General features: G+C 41.0%; 1 protein-coding gene across 2 annotated transcripts in view; it reads left to right on the forward strand.

The window, feature by feature from the left end:
* The window catches only part of sik2a (salt-inducible kinase 2a), a 208539-nt gene that overhangs the window by 180562 nt on the left and 12947 nt on the right, over positions 1 to 15030 (forward strand). For both annotated transcript variants that reach the window (XM_059639119.1, XM_048562031.2), the window contains 4 exons: positions 1 to 33; positions 3904 to 4065; positions 9132 to 9360; positions 11295 to 11579. The exon at positions 1 to 33 is cut by the window's left edge and continues 120 nt beyond it. In XM_059639119.1, the coding sequence (XP_059495102.1) occupies positions 1 to 33; positions 3904 to 4065; positions 9132 to 9360; positions 11295 to 11579 (709 nt within the window). The remainder of the gene's footprint in view (positions 34 to 3903; positions 4066 to 9131; positions 9361 to 11294; positions 11580 to 15030) is intronic.

The raw sequence follows: 15030 nt of genomic DNA on the forward strand, positions 1-15030 counted from the left end.
CCAAGCACAATAGCTGAACAAAGTGTTGCCAAGGTAATGCCATCATTCTTGACTGTTGCTGTGCCAGTTGTACATGTATCATGCACTTTTTATTGGATGAAGTAACATTTGTGCAGAGGTTACAGCCCCCAGCTCTCCAGATTGTACACATCGGGATTGATTCAAGTATTGGCTTTAATAGTTCAGGGTGTGCGTGTATTTGAGAATATATTATAGGCCTATTTTCACTCTTCACACCTCAAGTCTTTAGATAATCTCATGCTTTCTAATCAGCAAAGGAATTTATAGAGTCTTTTCTTATATGTACAACACTTTTGGGAGTGTGTAGTTTTGCTAAAAATACAGAATGTCCCATGACGTTTTGAATTATTTATGGTTCTCTTCGCACTTTGATTTTGTTAGTGATTCACGAAGATCTGTTTTAAGCTGTTTTCCTCCTTATGCCTGTGGTGCTGATTAACTGAATGTTAATTGAAGAACTAATTGAGCTGAACATTAAGCCTACCTCCCTTCATCTTCTGTATAACCATACTGAGTTACATTCTATATTGGGGAATCCAGCAAAGAGTCATAGAATGTGTTTGAGTTATGAATCATCGGTTGATACGTGACTGAAGAAAACCATTTGGTCCCTTGTGCCTGTTCTGTCCCTTTTTTATAGAACTATCCAGTTAGTCCAATACCCTGCTTTTGCTCCATTGCACAGCAGTTTTATTTTCCTTCAGGTATATATGAAATATTTGACCACCAACTCTTCAGATTGTGCATTTCAGATCACAAAGGCCTGCAGTGATGACAATTTTGTTACCTTTCCTCCTAGATTTTATTATGACAGCTGTTTTAAAGTTACAGAACCTTGTTAAAACACTGACAGTGGACACCAGTTTTTAAAAATCCTTTATATGTGTTCATTTTCATATATATCAAGCATTTAATTTTGAAATAGTCATAAATCAGACTGAAGAATTATCAGTTACCAAAATTCCTGTATCCTCAACTGCATGTATTAAATTTTTAAAAAAATTTGTGGATGCTGGAAATCTTGACCAAAAACAGAAATTGCTGGAAAAACTCAGCATGTCTGAGGCATCTTTGGAGAGACATCAGCAGAGTTAATATTTTGAGACCAGTGATCTTTCCTTCAGAACAGATAGTAGCTCGGAAAAGTAGCTAATGGAGGTGAGTATGGTTGTTGGGGGAGGGTGAAGAGAAGGGCGGAGTGAGTAGATAGGAGGAGATGGAGCCCAGAGAGAGAACAACAGTTAGGCAGAAAATGCCAATGGACGATAGTATGTCAGAGAGAAAGAAAACTTGATAATAAGGACCAGAAATAGGCTGCTTTCGCCTATGTGATGACATAGGGTTTGGAATTGGATAAAGGACAGAAAAGGTGGTGTTCAGGTTCCAAACTAATTGAACTTGCTATTGAACCCTGAAGGTTGCAGGGCACCCTAGCTGTGAATGAGATGCTGTTTCTTCCAGCTTGTGCTGAGCCTCATTGTACTGAGCAAATTTGTACTGTATGTTTTAAAGGTTTCTTTACGCGATAACAATCTCCTGCTTTTGAGGGGGCATTGTTTGTATGTATAAGATTTGCTTGGCGGAGCAGATTCATTGGCATGTACTCGACTCCACCGTAGTGAGCAAATATTCACAAATACCTCTGTGATTACACCTCCACAATCAGCTCCTTTATTCCTGGACTCTGACCTTGCTTACTTTGTACCATGCACCTGCTGTGGGCATTGTTGATTGGACCAACATAAATTGACCAGACCTTGAAGGTGCTGTTGAGCTACCTTCTTGAACTGCTGCTGTCCATTTGGTGTAGGGGCTCCCTATAATCCCATTAGGGAGCAAAGTTCCAGGATTTTGACCCAACAACACTGAAAGAACAACTGATAGCCTATGACCAAACAGTGATATATTTCCTAGTCAGGGTGGTGTTTGGCTTGGAGGGGAACTTTGTGTTCCCTTGGATCCACTGTTGCTGCGGTTGAGTTAAGACAATAAAGCTGGTGTTACCTTTGCAGTTCTTCATTGGATGTGTACCCTCCCTGGTGCCTGCTGGGGAAAGTGTGCTTTCTTGCAGCTTCAGAGCCAACATATGCAGTCTTCCCAGTGGTCTGCTATAGCCTGAGTAAAGGTAGGAGCAGAAGGCCCCCATAATGATATCCTTCCCTAAACCATCTCCCTGCTGGCATTGGGTGGGCATTCTGTGATGCCCATTTAGAAAACTGTAAAAATCGCTGTCATTGGCTTCTTACAGGCTCGTTGTAACTGCCTTTGTAATTAATACCAGCTCAGTTAGAGTTGCAATTACCCTTTCATTCTTGTTTCAACTATTTCCTGGCACCATGACGGAATGAGAAATAGGGTAGATATCAGCTACTTTAAGATGATTCCGTGACCTTTATGCGAATGTGACACAAAAGAAATTATTGCTGTGACGAGAACTGTTTATGCTGTCTGAGGGCGCTGATGCATGTTTACACGCGCACATGCAAGCATACGCATGCAAAGACACATGCACATGTGCACAAATACGCATTCACACAATCTAACTGATGTATTACTGTTCACTAATCATTCATTCACTTGTTGGTTCCATTTAGCTGACCCCTTCACTCCTGCATATATCCTGCTATGGGCTCTTCAGTTATCTAAATACCTTTTCTTTTTGATGAAATCGCCAAAGCAACTAGCTCAAAGTTTCAGCAGGACTACATGAACAAGACCCCCCAGGATCTGGCAAATAGTGTGTTGACCCTTTTAGACATGTGTCTGTGAATGTTGTGTTGCCATCTTGCGTGTAAATATTTGAAGGTTTGTGCTTTAAATGAGTAGGTTGTTACTGATTGTCAAATAACCATCAATCTTAGAAACGTACACTTGCAAAGATCACAGAGTTGCCCATGCCCACTGTGCGTCTTGCTGTCGAACCACTGACTAATCTGGCTGAGGTCTGTTGATACATATATACACCTAAATGACCAGCAACAATATTAATGAGGTGGAGTTAAAAATCCCCATTTCCTCTGAAAAGAAACGAGAATTAACATTTCAGATTCACTCGAATTAGTGACAGATCATTGACCTGAAATGTTAACTCTGTTTCTCCCACATTGGTCAATAAGACCCACCCTGAGGGTTGTGAGACAATTGCTAGCTCTCTTTCGAGTGAGTCACCAAGATTCTAGGTTTGATATCTACTTTTGTACTTGAGTCCAAATTTCAAGGCTGTAATCCTGAGAGAGTCAACATGCCTGGTTTTAAATTCAAATAAAGGCAGGCAGTTAACTGTCAATCTCCGTTAACTGGTACCTTCTAAGACTGTATGTCTGTACCAATCGACAGTTTCTTGTCATCCAGTGAATATGTTGGTTTTTTCCCCATAAATTGATATGCTCTGTGTCCTGATGAGTACAAGATGAAAATCTTCAATAAAATGTCTTTTTTTTGGAAATGCTTAGGTTCTGTGCTACCAAGCAACTATTCTAAAAGTCTGTTTATGTTGCCCAGAGAAGAACTTCATGTGTATTTTCCAATATCTTTTTCGGTCCATAACCCACCACCAACATGAAGGGTCACTAGACCTGAAACGTTAATTCTGATTTCTTTCCACGGATGCTGCCTGACCTGAGTTTATCCAGCAATTTCTGTCTTTGTTAAAGATGAAGACATTGAAAATTTATATTTAAAATTATGCCCCTCTTGTGGTTATTTGCTATCTGGATTGGTGCTGGAGAATGGTGTTTGGATGAGATACCTTTTCCATTTTCTTTTCACTGTGAGGAGAAATCGGTGGATTTGGGCAAGGAAGATGGGGAAGAATAAATATATCCAAAACTTTTTTTTAATTCAAAGATAACATTACCATGCCATCTTTTTCTTTTACTTCAGGCAAATCCTGTCATGCCCCAGGTGAACCTGCTGCCTCAGAACGTCAGGCTGTTGAGGTCCCCTCTCCTGCCTCAATCTGCTGCTGTGGACACGTTCTCCTTCCTGCAGACTGGATGCCAGCCGGAATTAGGCTTCATGGAAGAAGATGTCAACACTCCTAAGGTTTGTGACCGACTCTGTTTTAACTTAGTGTTGTGGAGATGTACAGCATGGAAACAGGTCCATCAGTCCAACTCATCCCTACTGGCCAGATATCCTAAATTAATCTCCTCCCATTTGATAGCATTTGGCCCACATTCATCTGAACTCTTCCTGTGCACATACCTATCTTTTGTATAGCAGGCAACAAATAGTGGAGTCAGACAGTCAGAAAAGTTGGATTGGCTGTCTTGGTGTCACATTCAGCTTGACAATACTCCTGTGTAGTGACTTGGGGAATTTATCTTTGTTAAAGACGGTGTAGTTGCCTGGTAGTGTCAAAATTTAACAGTGCTAAAAAGGGGCATGAAACCAACTTTAGTTGTTCTTCTTGTGTTATGTGAATGAGTGTGTATGTGTGGTTAAAACAAATGGATTATTGCTATGCAAAAATGAGCAACCTGTGGTATAATGTTAAATGAAAATCGTGGAATATTTTAATGAAAAGTGGTAGGAGATTCAGTGAATGTTCTGGATTTCTTGATGGATAAAATCGAATTGGACACTTTAACTTATCCCTCCAGCAGAATCCAGCTGGGCGGGTAGTTAAAATTAGTCCATAGTTTACTTCTTGACATTCCATGCTGATCCAGGCTGCTCATGAGTATCAGCTGGTGGTACACCTGCCTCTGAAGCATAAGGTTTTGGTCTCGGATGATAACCAGGGCTTGGGCACTAAAGTCTAGGCTGCTCTGCAATGCCGATGGAGTGCTGGAGGTGCCATCTTTTGGCAGAGCTGTTAATCTGAGGCACTATCAGGTGAATGCAAAATATTCCATGGTGCTATTTTGATGAAGAGCAGAGGTATTAATGCCGGTATCCTTGGCAATATTTAACTCTCTGAAGCAACATCAGCAAAACAGATTCTGAAGAAGAGTCGTATTGGACATGAAACATGAACTCTGTTTCTCTCTTTACACAAATGCAGCCAGACGGGCTGAGTTCCTGCCCTGTTTTCTGTTTTTATTTCAGATCTTCAGCATCAGCACTACTTTGCTTTTGTCACAGAAAAGTAAATGATCTGACCTCTACCACCTTACTGTTTCTGGGATCTTGTTGAACACAAATTGGCACCTGTGATTCCTGTGTTACAATCGTACACCTCAAAAGGACTCAATTGACAGTAAAAAAAAATTTTGCGATGTTTGGTGCCACATAAATGCAACTCTTCTAGTTTTATTTTCTAGCCCTTTTAAATGAAATGGTACGTTCCCTTCTGAGAGCAGCATACATCAGCTAGTGAAAGTCAGTGGGACTTCTAAGCGACAGATGCATGTGGTTGGTGTGTTCTTTACATCTGCTAGATAACCCCAGCAGATGTAGCCACAATTCTGGCTACTGCATGGAGGTACCATTTTCTGTTTCTGTGTAATTGTTAGCTAATGTTTGTTCTGCTTGCAGTTATCTCTCAAGGCAGAATCTGCAACTATCAGTTCAGGATTCAGTGTCTTAACAAAAGTAGGCTTAATGGCCAGGCGAGAAGCAAGCCCATTTAACTAACCCGAGCCCTGAACTGGCTTTAAAGACCCCTGAGGTTAAGATTACATCTTGATGGCATCAGAGAGTGAGGTAGCTGGTTGTATGCAACCTTCAAATCTTTTGAATCAATTCAGTGTGTAGTGCAGATATAATTAGCTGTAACTTTTTTGAAAGCTGTAGTGCTAAATATTGCCTTGGAGGATACAGGCATGACTCACAATGTGTTGGCATGCAGCAGTGTGGATATTAAGGTAATTTTTCACAGTTGAGGTGTCCCCTGGAATCCTGGAGACTTGTAGAAGAGAATTTCCCTACTCTGTGTGTGTTCATCTCCATTGGGAATTACTCGTGTTGGAGTGGGTATTATCGTCAATACGCTGCCTGTATTGGAATCTAATTACAGGATTCAGTTCCATGTGTACATGTTTGAGTGTGGCACAATTGAGCCATTGTTGGGAATAAGTGTGCTTTCTTTTGTATTCATTATTATGCTTGCCATTCTGCCAAAGCAAACCCAGTTTCTCTATTTTCGTAACGAGAAGCTGCATGAGTAGAGCTAATGCAGTGCGAAGTTTGGTGGAGATGGCTTTACTGGAAGAGGCCAGGAAAACTCCTCCCACCTCAGTACTGAATTCTCTATGATTACGCTGAGGAGTGCATGAAGGAACAGACCAGTTTCCACAGCAAGTCATAATCATCATCATTTTAAACTTAACAGTTTTTGTTTTAAAATGTTGCTGCATAATTTAGCCATTTATAAACTTAATAATGACAAATGCAGGAGCTCTGGCATCATTGCACCTTTTGTTAATGACAGAATTTGGTGTTTAAATGTGGTTTCTTCCTGCATTACCAAGTGACAAAACGCTGATTTGATCAACCAGCAGGGCTTTGAGGAACAATTTAAAGGATTTTAATGTTTTCTAAATTCAAGCGTGCTTCACCTAATGAGTTAACTTGCATGCGGGTCATACAAACTTGGGAATAATTTAGGAATGAAGCCTCTTATACGAACTCACTACTTTTCTGCAGGGTTTGGGATGCAGATTATTGGGTAAATTCTCCCCGCCAGTATAGAGTCAGTTTCAACGGCAGTGAGAGTTGGAGAATAGTTACTGCAGTGTGGTAACTTATCTCTGATCTGCATTCTTGTCCCACTTAAATCCATTTGATAAAATATATTGAACAATCAAGTAACTTGAACAGTAGCCAGTAAGTGTGAAGAATAAGGACTTGCATTTATGTAATGCATTCATGACCTCAAGATGCCCCAAAGCAATTTATAACCAATAAAATATTTTGTTTAGAAATATATTTATGACTATGTGGTAATGAGCAGATACTCTACTTTTTTTGAGTTGTTGATAGAGAGGTAAATATTGACCAGAATACAGGGATAGCCACTGCACTTTTGAAATAAAATAATGCAAAAGTATTGTGACTGAGCTGAAAGGGGAGATGTGGCTTCAGTTTAATGTCTCCTTTGGAAGGTGGGACTTATGACAATGCTGCAGTGTCTCAGGCCTGCAGTGCCAGTTTAGATTTGTGAGCTTCAAGTCCTGAAGTCGAACTCAAACACCACACCTTCTAACTCAAAAATATGTGAGGCACAGGTGACACTGTTATTTTTACCGAGGATATTACTCTGATTAATTGTGTCTAATATAAGTTGGAGGAGTTCCAGAGCACTCTTTGATTTGTGCTCTTAGAGTTAAAATCCAGGCTGACTGACTGTACTTAAGACCCATGGGAGACAAAACTAATTATAAACAGTTCGCCCCCAGTTCAGTGAAGCTAATGCAAATTGAGGAGCAGATGTCCAGGTGAAGCCCACATCTGGACTACTGTGGTACAGTATTGGTTTCCTTATTTTAAGGTAGAATATAAATGCGTTGAAAGCAGTTTAGAGAAAGTTCTTTGGACTGATACCTGGAATGGATATGTCCTCTTGTGAGGAAAGTTTGGACAGGCTAGGCAAGTTGATTGAAAAGCAAATGCTGAAAGGTCTTGGTAGGTTAAATATGGAGAGAATTAGAGACTATAGAACTGGAGATCATTGTTTAAATGTAAAAGTAGTCCAATTAGTCCAGGGATGCAGTGAATTGTTTTTCTTCAGGTTGGTGGAAGCAAGAGCTTTTGTTTTTAAGGCAGCAGTTGAGAGATTCTCACCAAGCAAGGGAGGGAAAAGTGCTGGGGGTAACTTAGGAATGTGGATTTGAGGTTATAGTCAGCTTTGCCATGTTCTCGTTGAGTAGTGGAGCAGGCTTGAAAGGGGCAAATGGTCTTCTGCTGTTGCATGTCTATAAGTTCATAATTTTGAACTGTTTGAAAACTTGTCCAGCAAAATTCTGCCCCTGCCCCACCAAGTCCCGTGTCACTAATAACATTTCCAGGGAATGAAGTTCCTGGCAGGGGACAGGATACACTCTGAAGAGGCACACAAAATTGAACTGTTCAGTCAAACATTTGTACTTTTAAGAAATTGAGCAATAGAATTTATTTCAAATATCAGTGTATTAAAATATGAGGATGTCTTTGTACTTGGAAACTAGGAAGAGAGTAAGAAAGCCAGTGTCACAAGGACCAAGAACCTGCACTGTATTATAAATAGTGAAAACTCAGTAGCTGCTTGGGAGGAAGTGACTCAGACAAACCACTCACTGATTAAATTTAGGGAGTAAAATGGAGGAAGTGCCTTTTGGTATTTCTAGAATCTCCTGACTGAGCAGACAAATGGCAGGATGTTTCCCACTTCACTAGGAAAATATCGGAATGTTATGTCTGTAAATATCCACAATTCCCATTTTCAGTTCCTGTATCTTGCCTTCTACTTTTTTTGCAGCTTTAAGAAACAAGTAGAACTGCAAGCCCCTGTAGATTATTGATGTGTTTCGATGTGGGTATGCACAGGAAAGCATCCAAATAATCAAAACAGTTAAAGGCAAGACAACTTGGAACTATATCACTGTTCCTTCGCAGTCCTTGTGTCAAAATCTTGGAACTCCCTCTCTAACAGCACCATGAATGCAGCAGATACACACACGAACAACAGTTTTTTGAGAAGTCATTGTACGACCATCCTGGATGGGCAGCAAATGCTGGTCTCCCCCAGAATACCCATGTCCTGTGAGGGAAATTTCTTTTATAAATCAGTAAACAAATGAGGGAGAAAGAAGGATTTACTGACAAGTTCAAATGAGGCAAAACGGAGAGAGGACTGTGTGTAATCTAAATACCACAAGAACTACTTGAGTCAAATGGCCTGATTGAACAGTGTGCTATGATGGTGATATAAATACAATTCCAGAACTAAAAAAATTCTGTGATGTAGAATAATATCCCAGATGGTTTATTTAAAAGTTAGGGTTGCACAATTTAAGGTTGGAATTTTGAGTTGGGAGTAGTTGATGTATTTTATGGCAATAATTTGCCACCCTTAGGGTTATTAAGCCATGGTTTAAATCCTCAATGCAAACGAGAGATAGAACACACTCTAAGGACTATCTCAAATTGTCATGTATGTGACTAATTGTTATAACTAAATTTCACAGGTAAATGGTTGTCTTCTGGACCCTGTGCCTCCTGTAATGGCAAGAAAAGGATGTCCACCATCTCCTAGCAACATGATGGAGACATCCATCGATGAGGGAATAGAGACTGAGGATGACTCGGAAGAGGACCCCGCCCAGGTGTACGCATCATTTCAGGCAATGCGCTGTGGCCAGAGGCGGCACACTCTGGCTGAAGTGACCAACCAGCCAATGGCAATGCCAAGCACAGGTACGAACCATTTTGTCTGTTTTTATTCCCGCATTTGCTCAAAAGATTCTTTCTGTCTGAGGTATACTTCCAAGATTGACTGGTACTCTCGGGTATCGTGTGTTTTATAATTGAGTTTATTAGATTGAATGTTAGCTGGTAACTCGTCCTTGTTGCACAGTTGCAGCAGTGTCTAGCATTTGCAAGATGTGCTGCAGTGTATTGCCGAGGATCCTTCAGCACCTCCTTCCAAACCCACAACCTCTACTGCGTAGATGGATGAGAAAATTGCCACCTACAAGTACCCCTCTATCCTGACTTGGAGTTGTATCAGTATTGTTTCATTGTCACTGGGTTAAAATCCAAAATTCTCCTCTAAGCAGCACTGTGTCACCCTTGAATAAATGCATATATTGAAATAACTGTGCCGAGGCCAGTATCCCATCACCAAAATCACCCTTCTAATTCCAAGTACACTGATTGTGACCAGCCAGCTCAGAGCCACTCCCTGAAGTGAGGAGATTCGAAATCCCCTGTTTATATCTATCAACCAGTGCCCCCGATTTGGCCCGGGTTTACAACCCCAACTCAAGGACCCTGTAGTCAATGAGATCCACCTGATTCCAATCACTACATATATCTTTTAAATTCTTCCTTTGAGTGCAACAGTGCAATCTTAGTCCTAATTACTTGATGTGCATCCTGGACAGGATAGTGATCAAAAATGGGAACTGTTCAATTTGATTTTGTCTGCACCACCCACCGTAGTTCTGACTGGAGCACCCCTCCTTCTTCTCACTCTTATCATAATTGGTAAAGGAACCAGAGGGTAGTAGAGGAGTCTTTCTTTAATGTAGCCAGTTGTTACGGTCTGGAAAGTAAAGCCTGAAAACGTAGTGGGAGTAAAGTTAATTACAGCTTTGAAAGAAAAATTGCACGTATGCATGAAAAGAAAATATTTGCAGGGCTATGAGGTAAGGACAGGGCTGTGAAAATAATTAATTGATTATCGCATTCGAAGAGCCAGTGCAGGCTCAGTGGGCTAAATGGCCTTAATCTGTGTTGAATTTAATTCCAGATTTGGCCCAACTGCTATATAAGCCCCATAGGTCTTGTATCAAGTTCAGGTATCTCCCCAGTCTATTGATCGAATAGTACAATTGATCTCCAGGATGTATGTAGTTAAACTTTTGATTTGATTTAAGCTTTATTGACTACTTCTATACCTGAGTACACATAACAATGTGATCACAAATTTGTCCTAGCCCTGGTCTGCTGAGACCGGACCCTACTGCACAAGTTTCCTCTCCAGTCACAGAGGCCTCTCTGTGAGAGATTTGAACCTTGTGTAAGCTGAGCTAACGCCTTAGTAACTACCTGTTACTTTCTGCCATCACCTTAGGCAGTACTAGAAATGTCGCCACTATCTCTGTGAGAAGGGCCCAGGGTCAACAAAGCCACCACAGCACTTGTCTAACCGAAGTATAATTATTTCTATTTAACGCTCAAGCTGTGTAAAATGAAGTCCATTGCGCTGCTGTCCGTTGCCCTGGTAACATTGTCCTTTTATATTATAAAGCCCTCTCTTCTGATTCCATTGCCATGGCAACTCCAGATCCAAGGAATGTGACAGCAATTCCTCAATCCCAGCTTTTCTGAGGCATTTGTGACAGTAAATGAAGTGGGGGGACTTCATTCCATTGTTAATATATCACTAGTTCTGCCTAATGGCAGAAATACTGGAAGTGACAGTGCAGGGATTTCCCACAGTTGCTCAGAACCCTTAATGTTTAGCATAAAATGCAGAACTGATTTACTGTTACCTTCTCTAATCACAAATTTGCATTAACATTTGGTTGGGTCAAAGGGGTTCAAAGCAACACTGCCACTGGATTTGATGCATCTGCTGGCCTGTTCTGATCCTAACCTATGTATCTATCTATTGCCCCATGCAGGGAAACTGTACACTGTAGGCAATAATCCATCCTTGGGGAGCGTCGATTCAGAATACGATATGGGATTGATGCACAGTGAGCTCAATATTCTCGAGGATACACCATGCCCGAAAGATGTCGTTCTTCTCAACCAACCAACAGCACGAATGACTCCTCCACTGATTGGCATCAGGCCACCAAACCCAGCAATGGAGGCATTGACTTCCCAGAAACGCGAGGTGCATAACCGGTCACCAGTCAGCTTCCGGGAAGGCCGAAGGGCTTCTGATACATCTTTAACACAAGGTGACTACCTACCATGCCTTTGTTACCGTGTGTGAGAGAGTGAGTTTTGTCGCTAATACCCGGCTATGTCACGACGGTTAATCACCACTGTACTTCCAGTATGACCTGATTGTGAAAATACTCAGGATTTGTTTCTTGCAAGGCACTCGGGCTCTTAGAACTCTCCGTTTCCTGTGGTGCAATATTAACCTGTTGTGCTGAACTGTTGTTCAAGGTCTGAGATCTGTCTGTTGGGAGATCGTCTGTGTCCCAATTTCACAATAGTATCAGTAGCGCAATGTGATGTTTTCGAAGGGAAGTCCAGTCAAGAACCAGGGTGCAATCCAATTGGAGACCTCCTGACATTGAGAGTGGTGACCTGTTTGTCAGAAAGGGTCCCTCAAAGAGGAGGTGCCCTCAAGATTTAATACATTGCTGCAGTAAACATTGCACAACGCTGTCAGTGCGCTGTTGTAGAGGGGTAGCTCAGAAGGAGTGACCAATGCCTGTAACCCTTTTGTAACTTTTAAATGCCCTCTGCATTAACAAAAGCCAAGTGGAGCACATAGTGGTGAGAACATACCGTACACTAACCCGGTTGGGATTTTGCAGATCTGCCTCTGGTCCCACCTCCTCATGCAGTTGAGAATCCATCCCCTTGAGCTCCCCCTATTGTACTGTGTTGTGTGGAATACTTCTAAATATATCGGGATAGTCAATGGAGAGTGCTGACCATTAGACCTGTGCTGACATAGAAAATGGTTTGAAAAGTTAAATAATGAAAAATTATTTCTGGTCAGTGAAGTTAAGAATTAATCATGCCCTTCAGGAATGCAATTTAGAAACACTAATGCCCACCAAGGCTGGTAAAAGTCTGGACACCTCCTCCTCAAATGGCAGTTGATGCTCAATGAATTGTTAACTTTGAACCTGAGATTTGTTGATTTTATTTTTTGTTAAGCTTTGGTATTAAGGGGAAAGTTGGCCATGTGAAATTAAATTGCTGGCAAGCTATGTTCTTAGCTAGTAAGATGGAAGAGCTAAAATGAGCTATTCTTGTCCCTGTTGGGCACCGTAAACTGAGGATTGATGCTAGAGCAGAAAATGGGAGACTAGTCTTATGATTTGAATGACTACTGGTATATAGCAGACATTACTACAAAGCAAGCTGGTCTGTGTATACTTGAATAAAGATATTAAATGGCGTTAGATAGCACTGTGTCTCAGAGCCAACATTGTGACAGTGGCTTTAGTGACCTCCTTGTGTTGTGCCAACCTATTATCCTAGAAGAGAAAAGACAACAGGAAAAATCAACTAGAGTAGAAAATCTGGAACTAGTATTAAAACTGTCACTATTGACCTCTTCTGCTGTTGTTATATCTCTGATTCCTCATTCATCTTTCCTCATTGCTGACTCTAGCCACTTCCAGCAACAGAATTGAGAGAGATTTGGACCTTTTTGACTTAGAAACAGCAATAGTTTGTCAAGTAGCTCAGTTATTTCTTTGATTCAAATTCCATTGAGTTGACCCAGATCTTTTTGGCAACAGAAACCTGACCTCAAAGTAGTTGCCCATTAAATTCTAATGATCATTCTGGCATGGATTTCCCATCCCCGGTTTTAATTTCAGCTACATGAGCTCTCCCAGCGTCCAATCAACCAGATGAAGCCAGTCACACTGAAGAATTCTTTTAGACAGCAAGCCAAGAATGAGTAGGCAGTTTTGTCATTAACCTTTTGTTAAATTTCAAGAGTGTAAAATAAAGATTGGGTATGCGCGTGAATTTAAGGCAAGAGCTGAAGTGCTGTGAACAAATTTCAAAAGCTAAACTGTGATTATGGTTCAGTACATGGTATCTCATTCTTCAAGACTTGACTTTTTAAAATAGTTATTTATTTATTCTTTCATGGGGCATGGACGATCACTGGCAAAGCCAGCATTTGTTTCCCATCCTTAATTGTCCTTGGAATGGCAGGCTAGCTCAATTTCAGAGGGCAGTTAAGAGTCAACCATGTTGCTGAGAGCCTAGAGTCACATGTAGGCCAGACTAGATAAGGATGGCATATTTCCTTCCCTAAAAGGCACTTAGTGAGCCGTACAGTTTTATGATCACCATTACTGTGACGAGCTATCAAATCCGATTTTTGTAAGTGGAGTTAAGATCCCACCAGTTGCTGTGCTGGGATTTAAATCCATATCTCTGTGACATCAGCCAGGGTCTGTGGGTTACTAAGTCTAGTGACATTGCCACCATGTTTCCCTCAGATTAAACTGTAGAATGTGGTGGTTCAGATCAGAAATTGATTTCGTCTGCAAGCCTGTGGAGGAGTCTGCACCCTCTGGATTTCTGTTTTATTTTCAATGCAGGGCCACTACAGGTTGCTATCAGTTTCACAAGGTGATTAAAAGAATGCTGACAGGTCTGCGTGATTACAGCAACGAAGTGTATGCCGTTATCATCATCATCATCTGCCTGAAGCAGCTGTTTTTTTTTCAAATCTGGTGCCTTTTTTTGCATTCAGTAGACTTCAGTCTCTGATGTTTTTGTTTAAGAAGAAAGGATGTTTATGTGGACAGATCAGTAGTTCAACCAGGGAGGTTCAGTGCAACTTTACTCCTGCATTCCCATCAGTCTGGAACAGCCCACTGGATATTGTCTGAGTGCAGAGGGCAGAACATTGGTCTCCTGTTGACCAAAGCACTCTTGTGTTTGTAAGTTATAAACCACCTGTCACTCTTCATCACCCACCTCCATCACTAGATCCTTCCTTTTCTTTCTTGTTAAAACATTTATCTAGCTTTCCTTTTAAATTCATCTGTGCCATTGAACTCAACTATTCCTTGTGAATGCCACAACGTTCTACAAATAAGAGAATTTCTCCTAAATTCCTTGTTTATTTTATTACTAACTGCCTTGTTTTTACGGCCCCTACTTCAGATTTCACCCACAAGTGAAAAACATCTGTTTAGCCGCTGCATTATAACTGTGTGAGAAACTTTAATTTGTGGCCTGTGGTGAGTTGAAACGTCAAGCATTTCCTCCTTACTGCCCATTTTGATACAAAGTCAGTTACAGATCCTAAATAACAGCAACTGTTGCCTTTCTGCAGATTTATAAGGATAGCTTATTACTGCATTAGAAAATACCTTGTATGTAGTGAGTTACTTTGAAAATTTGATGAATGCTATGAAAGCAAAAAAAAGTCACTTTCACACAAGAAAACCTATTTTTTTTGGTAGTGTTGGTTGAATGAAGTTTGTTGCCATCATCAGACCTGCTACCATTTAGCAACAAGGATCCTTTTACAACTGTCTAAAGTTTGGAACAGGCAACCACTTAATTGTCTCCATCAATATATGGTGCAATGGAGCGTCAGTATGGCTTATGTGCTGGAGTCCTGAAGTTAGTTTCCAATCCATGGTCTCCTGTTTGTGAGCCAAGAACGCTGACAACTGAGCTATGCTGACA

The sequence above is a fragment of the Stegostoma tigrinum genome, chromosome 32, assembly GCF_030684315.1.
Source record: "Stegostoma tigrinum isolate sSteTig4 chromosome 32, sSteTig4.hap1, whole genome shotgun sequence".
NCBI lineage: Eukaryota > Metazoa > Chordata > Chondrichthyes > Orectolobiformes > Stegostomatidae > Stegostoma > Stegostoma tigrinum.